The sequence below is a fragment of the Erinaceus europaeus genome, chromosome 2 (assembly GCF_950295315.1).
Source record: "Erinaceus europaeus chromosome 2, mEriEur2.1, whole genome shotgun sequence".
In the NCBI taxonomy this organism is placed as follows: Eukaryota; Metazoa; Chordata; class Mammalia; order Eulipotyphla; family Erinaceidae; genus Erinaceus; species Erinaceus europaeus.
In genome coordinates, this window is record NC_080163.1 from 133,288,412 (window position 1) to 133,301,891 (window position 13,480).

Sequence of the window (13,480 nt, forward strand, 5' to 3'; positions counted from 1 at the left end):
TCTCTGGGATAATTGTCTCTGGGATGATCCAGCTTCTGGTGCTGAAGGTCCAGACTTGAGGAAGTACCTGTTCTCATGCAGGTCCTGGCTGTTGCCATATGTTGCTCTGGCTGTATGTTTTTGCCTTCACATTGCAGTGCATTTGGTGGACCTGTCTTATCTTTTTTTTTTTTTTAAAGATTTTATTTATTTATTAATGAGAAATATAGGAGGAGACAGAAAGAGCCAGACATCACTCTGGTACATGTGCTGCCAAGGGTTGAACTCAAGACCTCATGCTTAAGAGTCCGATGCTTTATCCACTGTGCCACTTTCCGGACCACAACCTGTCTTACCCAACAGCGTCCACTCTCTATGGAAATTGCACCTTGGCATTTCTCTAAGGAGTGTCTTTATTCAGAGGCACCATAAATATCACTAGTCTCTCCTCAGAGTCGAACCTAACACCATGGCTTCCCATATGTACCCAAATCCTTTAGGACTGAAAAGGAAGCAGCCTGTTTGCTGCAGTGCCCAAGAATGAGGGAAATGACCACTCATACAGAAAAATGGCCTGTGGTGGTTTCCCCACCAGGCTAGGAACCCAGGGGTATCCATCTCTCAGGAGAGTGAGGCTGCCCTTCAGGGTGCACACAGGCAGCTTTGAGGGGGGAGTGGAGGAATCCAGGCCTGTTCCCTCTGCCAGCAGTGGAACATGACCTTGCTCAGCTTCTTGGCGGTGTCCTCTCTGGATTTGGGTGTGAAGTGTGAGAGGCTGGATGGCTCACCCTGGAAGCTACAGACGCAGCCTCTTGATGTCTTCACTGCGGAAGTCTATGCGCAGAGCCAGCACCTGGCGTACTTCAGCAGGGGTGAGGCGCCATGTCAGTGGGCCAGAGTTGGCACCCCAGTAATCTAGGATCTCAGTCACCTGTGGGGAAGAACAGAGACAAGTCAGCCAGGAAGGTGTATCCTGTGGGAAGGCCTTGGGTTCTACCAGAGGCAGAGCAGGGGCTCCAGGGAAAAGGTTTCTTGATAGGTAGAAATGCAGAATAACAATATGATTTTGAGAGTGGCAGGGATCCAGATTTTATCTCTGCCTTTCTTCCCAGTCACCTTCCCCTGGTTTGGCCAAGGGAATCCCACGTACCCGCTCCAGATTGAGGATTGTGGCCATCTGGGAGAGCCGGGCAAACTTGTCTCGGATAGTCCAGGTAGTTACTGTGGTAAGGTAGGCAATAAGTGACCTCAGCTCCTTGTCAAACTGCAGACCTCCCAGCTGCAAGGGAACAGGCCCCATCACTGTTGGAGGCCTAGCCTTCTGGCCAAGAAGAACTGGTCCTAGTTTCCCTCAGTGCTGGGCTGCAAGGATAACTGGTTCTCAGGCGGTGCTTTGGGTGGTCTTGCAACCTCAGAAAGCAGGGCAGGACTGGGCCCTGATGTGCATGAATTGGAGATACAGAGAGAGGGGAGGCAAGTCTCAGGGTGGTGGGGCTTGTCTCTCTCAGAGGAGAAACAACACAGCAGGGAAACTGTGTTCTCTTGACCTTACCCGGTTGAAGGAAGATTTCAGCACCACTTTCTCCAACTCAACTGCAACAAGGCTGGTCATGAGGCCAGTCAGGCTGTCATAGATGACTGGGGACAGGCTGGCCTGCATAAAGAGGCTAGACATCAGTGGGAAGCCCACCTAGCCCTGCTATCTTCACAGGTGTTCTTGTAGTGTGTGTGTTTACGGTGCAGAATATTACATGAGGCTGAAGGAGCGTTTCTTAATGTCGTCCCAGGGAATGAACCCAATGCCTCACACAAGAATTATATACTGAACTGCCTTCTTACCCTAATTTTTATTCTGTATTATTAAAAAAAATTTTTTTTAATTATCTGAGATAGCCAGAAATCAAGAGGTAAGGGGTGATAGAGAGTCAGAGAGACACCTACAGACCTGCTTCACCACTCACAAGACTTTGCCCCAGCAGGTGGGGAATAGAGGTTTGAACCGGGTCCCTGCACACTGTAACATGTGCGCTCAAGCAGGTGCACCACCACCCAGCCCCTCTGTATTTTTTGAAAGGGAGAGAGGCACAAAAACACCAATCTACCACCCATGGAATATCCCTGGTGATGTCCATAGTGCTTCCATATGGAGTTGGGGATTGAACCCAGGACCTCAAACATATGGCATGCATTTTTATCCACTACCATCTCCCAGACTCACTGGAGCTTAGAAGGGCTCGAATGCTGAAAAGCTATAGGCTGCTAGCTTGGACTAAGGTAGGTAATTCTATGAAGGTAATTCTCCTGCAGCCTCTGCTCACCTTGAACTCTGACATCTGCTGCTCCAGGTTAAGGATGAACTGTTGTACCCAAGGGTCATTGGCTTCATAGTCATTGAATTCTTCCTGTTGTTAGGAAGAAAAATGGGTCATCACCCCATGCCCCATTTCTACCCCTCTAAGAGAAGAGTGGGACAAGTTCTTCCTCTTCTGTAGTTCTTAAACATTCAGCTGAAAAAGCAACTAGGATGCCCAGGCTGGCAGAAACCTCTGCTGCTCTATACTACATTTCTAACCAACAAATGCTATGGACTGAGGCAGTGGTCCTTAAAATATAGTAGAACTCTCATCATAGTACTCCCTACTACATCTCATATTCTAGGGGGAAATATATTCCTAAGTCTATGAAAGGTTAGACAAAAGAGCCTCAGTGAAAGAGGATACTCATGTCAAGGCAAACTCCTTAGAGATGTTTTCTAGTCCCCACCTGTGTGTGTGTGTCAGTAAACTTCAAGAGCAGTGAAGCAATGCTATAGGTTGCAGGTGTCTTTTTCTCCCCCTGCCCCCCCCCCCAAAAAAAAAAAAAAAGCTGTTAGGAGTTGTGGTGGATTCACTGTGCAAACACTGAGCTCTGGCAATGAACAGTGACAAAAAATAAAATAAAATAAAATAAAGATGTCTTTCTGACTGTAGGAACAAAACTTTCCTGAGAGAAGCCTAGTCTTACAGGGTGACGGAAGAGGACCTGAGAAGCATGTAAGGTTCAGGCAGTTCCCACTAGGGCCTGGGGGAACAAGGGGTAGTCTTGGGCTTGATTGGCTGCATGCGGTCAGGCTGACCTCCTCAATGTTGTGGGAGACAGAGAGAAAAGTGTTGATCCAAGGCTGCACCTGTGGCTTGATGGCTGTGCTGTTTAGCTCTGTCAGCCCTTCCTGCAGACAAGGCAGAAATGTGTTAGAGTGTACACATAACTTCACTCCTTCCCTTTCTCCTGTTCTTCCCAGAAATGCCAGGACATTCTGCTGCTTAGGCTTTCCTACAGACCCTGAATGAAGTGTGATGGAGATAATACTAATAAAAGGGGCCAAAACCAAACTGTTCCTTTGTAGAGCTGTGCTGATTCTGGTCCAGACCAGAGACAAGGCCCTAATGTTGGTCTAGTAAACTCTCTGAAGAAGAGATAGCTGGGTAAGCAGCAAGTCTGAGTCACTACCTGGTTCCAGTTCTTTAAAGCACTTTTCAGAGGGCTCTTGGTACAACGATGGTCAAATGGAGATTCTAGGGAGCCAGACATGAACTTGCCAATGTGACAACTGCTCTACTAAAATAAAAACAATAGGCCCTTTAGTCTCTAGGGACTTGTACCACTTAGGTGACTTGAATGCTATTACCTTGCTGCTTCTCCCACTTGTGTACATATGAATTCCACAGTGAGTGAGTAACAGTCTCTGGAACAACACACAGGCACACGACTCAGGCAGCAGTTGAATTTCAGCTTACCTGTAAGAGGTCTCGGAATTTGTTGGACACTGCAGCCAGGTCAGAAAGGCAGCTGTCAAACTTTGCCTGGGCCTGCTCCCCTCCAATGCCTTGGCTGAAGAGCTTGGTACAATCACTCTAGGAGAGAAGTCCAACTCTAAGGCTTCTAAGTATACTTGGATCATCAAGTATAAGGGAGGAAAATGGTAGAGAGAAGACCAGCATGCAAACAGCCATTTTTCCTACTGCAGGTTCCTCTGGGAGTAGCTATGGTTCTTCCTAGGTGGACAGGTTCATAAAATCTGCATTCTACTCTGATAGTTATCCTCTAAGCTCCCCAGCACTTGTAAGAAGGGGGTACTGGTGTCAGGGAATGTGAAAAAGAAACACCCATGAGCCTACATACAGCAAATTCACAGCCAATATCATGCTCAGTGGCAAGAAGCTGCAAGTTTTTCCCCTACATCAAGTGCAATACAGTGCTGTCCACTATCACTACTACTTTTCTTTTTTTTATTAAAGATTTTATTTATCTATTAATGAGGAAGATAGGATGAGAGAGAAAGAACCAGACATCACTCTGGCACATGTGCTATCGGGGATTGACCTCAGGACCTCATACTTGAGAGTCCAAAGCTTCATCACTGTGCCACCTCCCGGACCACGCACTATTACTTTTCAAGAAAGTCTTAGAAATCCTAGATATAGCAATTAGGCAAGATAAAGGAACAAAAGGAATACAAATTAGAAGAGATAAAGGAAAGTTGTGCAGATTGGAAGAGATAAAGGAAAGTTGTCACTATTTGCAGATAATATGCTGGTATACATAGAAAATATAAAAGAATCCAGTATAAAATTACTGGAAATAGGCAAGGCAGCAGACTACAAAGTTAATATACAAAAAAATCAGTGGCATTCCTCCATGCAAATAGCAAGCCAGATAAAAAAGAAATAAAGAAACCAATCCCATTTATAATAGGAACAAAACCTATAGGTTAAAATTTTTCTAAAGGAAATAGAGCAAAGATATAGAAATGGAAGGCAATTCCATGCTTGTGACTTGGAAGAATTAACATTACTAAAGTTACTATCCTTAGGGGTCAGGTAGTGGTACACATGATTAAGCACATGCTACCATGTGCAAAGACCCAGGTACAAGCCCCTGGTCACCACCTGTAGGGGGGACATTTCATGAGTAGTGCAGTGCTGCAGGTGTCTCTCTTTTCAATTTCTGTCCTATTAAATAAAAAAGAAGGGGTGGGGGACGACTATCCTTTCCAGAACCATATACTGATTTAATGCAATTCCTACTAAGGTTCCATTAAATTTCTTCTACGGAGTAGATTTATCTGAAACTACAGAACATCTAGGATTACCAAAACAATCCTGAGAAAAAAAGAACAAGAATGGAGGTATCATACTTCCTGGTCTCAAATTATACTATATAAAATTATACTAATTTTACTATAATAGTAAAAAGTGGTATTAAAACAAAAATAGACACAGATAGGTGGAATAGGTTTGAAAGTCCAGAAATAAATCCCCACACCTACAGACAACTGAATTTTGGCAAGAGCACCTAGATCATTAGTCTTTTCAACAAGTGGTGCTAAGAAAATTGAGTTGAATGACATAGAACCACCACATTATCACCATGCACAAAAGTCAACTCCATGTGGATCAGAGGCTTGGATGTTAGACTAGAATGCATCAAATACATTGGAAAAAATATTGGTAAAACACTCTGATATTTGCTTGGGAAATGTCAGCACCACTTTAAGCCAAAGCTAAGCACTGCTCTGGAGGGGGAAAAAAAAAATCAGGGCTGGGGAGATAGCATAATATTTATGCAAAAAGGCTTGTGCCTGAGGCACCAACAGGTCCAGGTTCAATCCCCAGCACCACTATCATAAACCAGAGCAGAGCTCTGGTTAAAAAAAAAAAAGGTGGGGGAGATAGCATAATGGTTATGCAAAGAGACCTCATGCCTGAGGCTCTGAAGTCCCAGATTCAATCTCCTGCACCACCCACCATAAGCCAGAGCTGAGCAGTGCTCTGGTGGTTTTCTCTGTCTCTCTCTGCATCTCTCTCGAGTACAATAAATAAAATGTTTTTTTTAAAAAAAAAAAACTAAAAAGATGTAAAATAGACATAAAAGTAGCAAAGAAAACAAAACAAAAACCAATGGAAATACATCAAACTGAAATAGTGCTACACAGCAAAAAACAGAAATCACCACCAAAAGAACTGCTCATGGAGTTGCTGAAAGCTGACAGATTTCCTTTGTACCTCTAGTGTTTTCTTCAGAGTAGAGATGTTTTCACTGCAGACTTCCACATTGTTCAGAGTCACCTGGGATATGAGGACAGAAGAGTGTGATTTCCTGCTCATGGTACTTGCTACCCAATACAATGCTAGAATGACTGACAATTGTATTTTTGATATAAAATTTGACATTTATTAAAGAAATGATTTCTGAGAGTTGGCCACCTATTAGGCATTTTCTTAGCAGTTACCTCCGATTATGCTAAGCATCCTCTGCACAACAAAATATCATCAAACCAGATCACATGTGGGAACAAGACTCCTTAGAAGGTGAAATGATTCACTAATGTTGGTCAAAAATTAATTCAGAAAAAAAAAAAATTCAGCAAATAGTTATTGGGTGCCCACTGTTGATACTGTTGTAGGCATGGGGAAATGCAGTATACAAACCAGACAGCATTCATCCCTTATAAAATTTGGGTTTCGGGAGTCAGGCGGTAGCTCAGTGGGTTAAATGCAGGTGGTGCAAAGCGCAAGGACCGGTATAAGGATCCTGGTTCGAGACCCTGTCTCCCCACCTGCAGGGGAGTCGCTTCACAGGCGGTGAAGCAGGTCTATAGGTGTCTTTCTCTCCCACTCTCTGTCTTCTCTCCATTTCTCTCTGTCCTATCCAACAATTTCGACATCAATATCAACAACAATAATAACTACAACAATAAAACAACAAGGACAACAAAAGAGAATAAATAAAAAAAAAGAGGGAGAGCCAATTAAGTAGGTGACATCAGACTGGCATTGGGTACTCTGGTATTATTTAGATAATAGGGGTGGCATTGAGAGTTATTTAGAGCAGGTGAGTTTCACATGAGCACAGCTTTGGTTTGGGCTACCTGTGTGGGGGTTGGCTAGTATGTTTAAGAGGATCACAATGCCTCTGAACTAGTGTGGGGGTGACATGACATGGAAGGCAAGAGTGAGGTCGAGCCAAGTCAAAGAAGCATGTAGTCTGGAGTTTCAGAATTTCAGAGTGAATGTCCTGGAATTGCAGGGAGTGAGATTAAGATGCCCCCTTCATCTTCTCGAGTGCTTTTGGGAGTCGGGTGATAGTGCAGTGGGTTAAGCGCAGGTGGCGCAAAGCGCAAGGACCAGTGTAAGGATCCCAGTTTGAGCCCCCGGCTTCCCACCTGCAGGGGAGTCGCTTCACAGACGGTGAAGCAGGTCTGCAGGTGTCTTTCTCTCCCCCTCTCTCTTCCCTTCCTCTCTCCATTTCTCTCTGTCCTATCCAACAACAACAACATCAATAACAACAACAACTACAACAATAATGAAAAACAACAAGGGCAACAAAAGGGAAAATAAATAAATAAATAAATAAATAAAGAGTGCTTTCCGTCTTCCTCACAGCCACTATCTAAAGACATGCTACTGACAATCCTGACGAGGCCACTTCTTTTGTAGCTAAGACTTACAGCCTTTTGTTAGCAAGCCATATTACAAAGCAGCTAGCACCACAAACTTTCTGAGAAATAACTGCAATTGTGACAACTCAAGGATGAAGGCCACAGGGGGAAAAATGTTTCTAAGGCATTTAAGGGTACCAAGAAAAATCTGTCACGAGGGAAAGCTGCATTTGGGTTTAAATAGTGTTGATTTCCAAGTTTCCTTATACCAATTGTCTTTGTAAGCTTGGATTCACTGGTTTATCCCTGGCTTGTGGTGAATGATGTGTCAGCACCATTCGGGAACTACTTTGACAGCCAAATGAATCAAGATGACATAAGAAATGGCCCTGTGGTAGGAGTGATGGCATTTTAAGTACTTGGTGACAGAAAAGCTAGAAACCTGTCACCAAGCATTTAGCATCACCTTCCTTATCTCTGGGCCCTCAAACAATGAAGCTGTCTGAATGGGAACAGTAAATGTGAAAATAAATATGTAGTGTCCAGCCTAATGGAAAGTTGTGTTGCCAAGTGGTAAAAAATGGACTAGAAGGCAGGATGGGTCACATACTCAGAAGGCCTTTAAGAAACAACAAATGGGGTGGGAGGGTGGGGAGAATACAGGTACAAGAAGGATGACAGAGGACCTAGTGGGGGTTGTATTGTTACATGGGAAACGGGGGAATGTTATGCATGTACAAACTATTGTATTTACTATTGAATGTAAAACATTAATTCCCCAATAAAGAAATAAAAAAAGAAACAACAAATGATGTCTAGCTTTGAAGTGATAGGTAGCAAGGTACCAACACGTGTTCCTGAGCAGAGAATCAAAGTTAATTTCTGGAAAATCAATTGCAAACAAGGGGCCAGGTGGTGGTGCACCTGGTTAAGTGCTCACATTACAAAGTGCAAGGACCCAGATTCAAGCCCCTGGTCCCCACCTACAGGGGGAAAGCTTCATGAGCTCTTTATCTCCTCCTCCCCTTTCAATTTCTCTTTGCCTCTACCCAATTATAAATGAAAAAGAATTAAAAATAAAATAAAATAGAATTGTAAACAAAACGAACAACTGACGTCAGTTCATAACCATGAAACTGGTTGACAAACATTTTGGCAAAATTTTCCAGAGATGCCATATTCAGAGGCAACAGTTCTTGGAGCTGTGTGCACTAGCCCTGCATTCGCTCATGCTTGCTCTCTCCCTCTTTGTCTCTGAAAAAAACCAGATTTGTATAACCTGTGCTCACAGAGATTATTCTTTTTTTTTTTTTTTTTAGTTTTTTAAAAATATTTAGTTATTGCCTTTTGTTGCCCTTGTTTTATTGTTGTAGTTATTATTATTGTTGTCATCATTGTTGGATAGGACAGAGAGAAATGGAAAGAGGAGGGGAAGACAGAGAGGGGGACAGAAAGATAGACATCTGCAGACCTGCTTCACCACCTGTGAAGTGACCGATCCCCAGCAAGTAGAGAGACGGGGCTCGAACAAGGATCCTTACGCCAGTCCTTGAGTTTTGCACCACCTGTGCTTAACCCGTTGTGCTAATGCCCGGAGATTATTCTTAGTGACAAGAATTGAGTGAAGCTGTGTAAATGGCCTCCATACCAGATCTAAGGGGTCAACAGTATTGACTGTCAAGTTTCCTTATACCAATAATCTTTGTAAGCATGGATTTTCAGGCCTTTTGTCTCTGAAGTAACAGTTCTTAACTCGTTTGGGGTCATAGACTCTTCAAGATTTTAAAAAAGGACCCTGTTCCAGAGGAAGATATATATATATATATATATATATACACATTTTTGTATCCAACTCTGGAGCATTCAAAGACCCCCATCAGCATACCAATGAATAAGAACTGCATTCTCAATCTGAGGCATGTTTCCTTCTGTCTCTGAACCTCAGGAACCAATATGACTCAGATTCTAGCTAATGTGAGGTTAGAACAGAATGACCTCTAACAACATTGTTCCCACTTGTGCTAAGTGACACAGCATGTGCTAGAGAGATCTGATCACAGGTTTGGGACTTAATCTGTCCTTTATGGCTCATCACAAACTGGGTGTTTTCTTGTAAAAATTCTTGAATCCATTTAGACTTCTCCTGCAGTAGTCATTGACCTGGTCAGACTTAATGCCCTAGCATACTTGTCACTCTGGGTAGCTAAGGGCTTCAATCAATTACCTTTCTGAGAAAGTCACTAGAGAAGCAGTTTTAGTAGGCTTAAAGGATTGACATTCCCCTGCCAGACAGATGTTCTCAGAGAATCAGTCTGAAAACTTAGCACAGATGTTAATAGTTGGTTCTGTGGCAGATAAAAACCAAACTTGGGGAGTTGGGCGGTAGCGCAGCGGGTTAAGCACAGGTGCCACAAAGCACAAGGACCGGCCTAAGGATTCTGGTTTGAGCCCCCAGCTCCCCACCTGCAGGGGAGGTGCTTCACAAGCAGTGAAGCAGGTCTGCAGGTGTCTGTCTTTCTTTTCCCCTCTCTATCCTCCCCTCCTCTCTCCATTTATTTCTGTTCTATCCAACAATGGCACCAATAACAATAATAATCACAACAAAAAAACAAGGGCAACAAAAGGGAATAAATATTAAAAAAAAAAAAAACACAAAAACCAAACCTAATACTCAGCACAGTTCAAAATAACTGGGCAGTATGCACTGGGGGCCCAGTCTTCTGGAACTAGGGATGCTGAGAAATAGGTCTTTGGGTAAATAATGTTTTCAGAACCATCAGGAGGTACTTTACTTCTACATGGACATAGGAGGGGAAGCCTTCAGTTGAAGGCTATTAAACTCTAGTTTAGAGATATAGTTTAAGGCGTAGGGGTTGAGTTATGCAAAGAGACTCTGGGGGGGGGAGAGATAGCATAATGATTATGCAAAAAGACTCTCATGCCTGAGGCTCCGAAGTCCCAGGTTCAATCCCCCCCCCACCCCCACAATAAGCCAGAGCTGGGCTGTGCTCTGGTGTTTCTCTCCCTCTCTGCATCTCTCTCAAAAACAAAATAAACAAAATATTTTTTAAAAAGAATTTAAAAATATATGGTTTGTCAACATGATGGGATATTAAACAAAAACAAAACAAAAAAAAACAGAGACTCTCATGCCTAAGGCTCCAGAGTCCCAGGTTCAATCCCCTGTACCAACATAAACCAGAGCTGAGTAGTGCTCTGGTCTCTCTGTATCTTTCTTTCATTAAAAAATGAATAAATAAAATATTAAAAAACAAACAAACAGATATAGTTTAATTCCCCACCTGTAGGAGGAAAGCTTTAGTGGTGAGCAGTGCTGCAGGTCTGTCTGTCTGTCTCTCTCTCTCCCCTTCCCCTTTCAATATCTGGCTGTCTCTATCCAATACATAAAAGACAATAAAAAATTAAAGAAAAAAAAAGGTTATAGTTTAACTATTTTAGATAGACCCAGATACTGACCTGTAGGGCTACTCACCAGAAAAGACAGCTTGGCTTCATCAGTGCTCTCAATGCCCTTGGTGTCAAATTTGCCCTGCTGAAGGCTGCTATGCATGATGTTCACAGCACTTGTTACACCACGTTGGATGTCCTGGAATGTAGTGGCTGGGAAGCCCATTCGCAGCTTGTTACACAGAACATCCCTGGAGGCCAGAAAGGTACATGGAGCTCAATGGCACTGAGTCTGGCCTCTAGGTCAGCAGGATCAGGGAGGCTCATCACTCTGACCTCAGCAGCATGAGGTGGAATCTTAGGAAAATAATTAATCCTTAGACTGTGGTGGGAAGCCAGAACATAAGATGGCCAACACCCCATCAAGGACACTGATCTGACAAAAATACACAGAAGAGACCAGCCAATTTTTATTTACTATGAGGCTTTCAGTTATCATCATTGAGTTTCCACTAATCTAAGAACAGGCAGAACAACTAAGTGAAAGGTGGTTGAAAGACTAGCTTTAGAGCCAGTTAATTTTAGATTCTATTTCATTTCATAGTTAACCTGTTATGAGATATGTGATCTTTGACAAAGGATGCAATTTTCTAGGCCTGAGTGTGAAAACAGTGCTCTAAAACAGCTAATCATCCCTACCTCCTGGGGTAGTTATTAGGGCTTAACAATAGATTAGCATAGTGCCTGTCCTGTAATAATGATTATGATCATTAACATTCAACTACTGCTTTCATCTGAACTACCTGCTCTGTTTCCTTGATATGAGGGCTAATAGTTCCTCCAATCTCAGCATACAGGAAACAGATGTGGCCCATAAGCTATATTGTACAGCCTCTGCATAGTTGCCTGGTGCTGAAGATGCTATATTATGGGTAGGAGTTTAAATTCTGCATAGAAGTAAATTAGAATCATAAGAAGGGAAAAGCAAGATGCTAATGAGCTTCAGGAGTTACAACCTTCTGCCTCTTAGAAAGGGGAAAGTGAGGCAACCATACCTAAAGTCAGACTCCAGCTCTGTGGTGGCGAGGTTGATCATGGCACAGAGACAGTCGATGCTGGAGCTAGACAGAGCCCGCCCAATGCACTTCTTAACAATGTAGAAGACATCATCCACCATACTGGATGTCAACTGGCCCTTCTCATAGGTGTCCAGTGCCACAGCCTATCCAAAAGGCAAAGTACCCAGTAAGGATCCCAGTTCTACATGTCACTGTTCTAGATAGTTCTGAAATAGGCACTGGCTCTACTCCTTTTTTCACCAATATGGTTTGTCCTGGCCACAGGTTGGTGTTGATCCTTCATGATAAAATGGCTTGCTTCTCTAGTGGCCATTATGATAGGAAATTAAGCAATTAAGGTCCTTACCTTATGGACACCCATTACATACAGGGAGGTAGGGAACAGGCATAGTTCCTGACTGAGGGGGTTCTTGTGTGATTGTTAAGATAGAAGTTCCAGCCAGGTTTATAAAAAGCAAAACTTCACGGGAGTCGGGTGGTAGCGCAGCGGGTTAAGCGCACGTGGCGCAAAGCACAAGGACTGGCGTAAGGATCTTGGTTTGAGCCCTGGCTCCCCACCTGCAGAGAAGTTGATTCACAAGCAGTGAAGCAGGTCTGCAGGTGTCTATCTTTCTCTCCCCCCCCCCTCTGTCTTCCCCTCCTCTCTCCATTTCTCTCTGTCCTAACAACGATGACATCAACTACAACAACAATAATAACTACAACAACAATAAAAAAAAAAAAGGGGGCAACAAAAGGGAAAAATAAATGTTAAAAAAAAAAAAAAGCACAACTTCAAAAATGCTCCCTCAACATAAATAGTGCTTCTGCAGTTCAGGGCTTGGCAGTGTTTAGATTCACCAGAATGAGGTCCTGAGTTCAGGACCAGAGTGATGTCTGGCTCTCTTTCTCTCTGTCCTATCTTTCTCATTAATAAATAAGATCTTACAACAACAACAAAGTAGTGCTACTCAGTTTACATGCAAAGACATTTTCAAAGCAGGACTACGAAATAGCATTCCTCAACCATTTCCCTCAGCCTGGCTTTTTGGATAGATGCCCATTTCTGAGGAATATGTTCTGTGTCCTACCTTATTGACAGTCTCTCTCATGAAGTACTCCTCCATGGTGATGTAGAAGCCAATTAGCTCTTGCATGGTGCAGCTCAATAGGCAGTTATTGAGGAGTTTGTCCAGACACTTCTGGTGCTCTAGGGAACAACCAAGAAACTCATTTTTCTTCCCCAATGGAAATACACCAAGTCCTTTAATTTTTTCCAGGCTCCTTTCCTAGTCTTTGTTCCAAATCAGTATGTAATTTACATGGTTACTACAGTCAGAGTATAAACACAATTTCAAATTCATTTTTAAAAATATTATATGGGAGGGAGTCAGGCTGTAGCGCAGTGGTTAAACACAGGTGGTGTAAAGTGCAAGGACCGGAGTAAGGATCCCGGTTTGAGCCCTGGCTCCCCACCTGCAAGGGGAGTCGCTTCACAGGTGGTGAAGCAGGTCTGCAGGTGTCTACCTTTCTCTCCCCCTCTCTGTCTTCCTCTCCTTTCTCCAATTCTCTCTGTCCTATCCAACAATGACAACAACAATAATAATAACCACAA

General features: G+C 43.2%; 1 protein-coding gene across 2 annotated transcripts in view; it reads right to left on the reverse strand.

Annotated features, from left to right (window-relative positions):
• Positions 1 to 117: 117 nt before the first annotated feature.
• The window catches only part of COG4 (component of oligomeric golgi complex 4), a 35,823-nt gene continuing 22,460 nt past the window's right edge, over positions 118 to 13,480 (reverse strand). Inside the window, exons 10-19 of one of the 2 annotated variants that reach the window (XM_007526662.3) lie at positions 12,957 to 13,075; positions 11,863 to 12,029; positions 10,893 to 11,058; positions 6,024 to 6,086; positions 3,756 to 3,872; positions 3,095 to 3,187; positions 2,298 to 2,381; positions 1,532 to 1,633; positions 1,130 to 1,258; positions 118 to 910 (exon numbers count right to left, since the gene is read on the reverse strand). In XM_007526662.3, coding sequence (XP_007526724.2) covers positions 776 to 910; positions 1,130 to 1,258; positions 1,532 to 1,633; positions 2,298 to 2,381; positions 3,095 to 3,187; positions 3,756 to 3,872; positions 6,024 to 6,086; positions 10,893 to 11,058; positions 11,863 to 12,029; positions 12,957 to 13,075 — 1,175 coding nt within the window. In that variant the 3' untranslated portion in view covers positions 118 to 775. The remainder of the gene's footprint in view (positions 911 to 1,129; positions 1,259 to 1,531; positions 1,634 to 2,297; positions 2,382 to 3,094; positions 3,188 to 3,755; positions 3,873 to 6,023; positions 6,087 to 10,892; positions 11,059 to 11,862; positions 12,030 to 12,956; positions 13,076 to 13,480) is intronic. The other variant, XM_060185181.1, reaches the window with a different exon arrangement.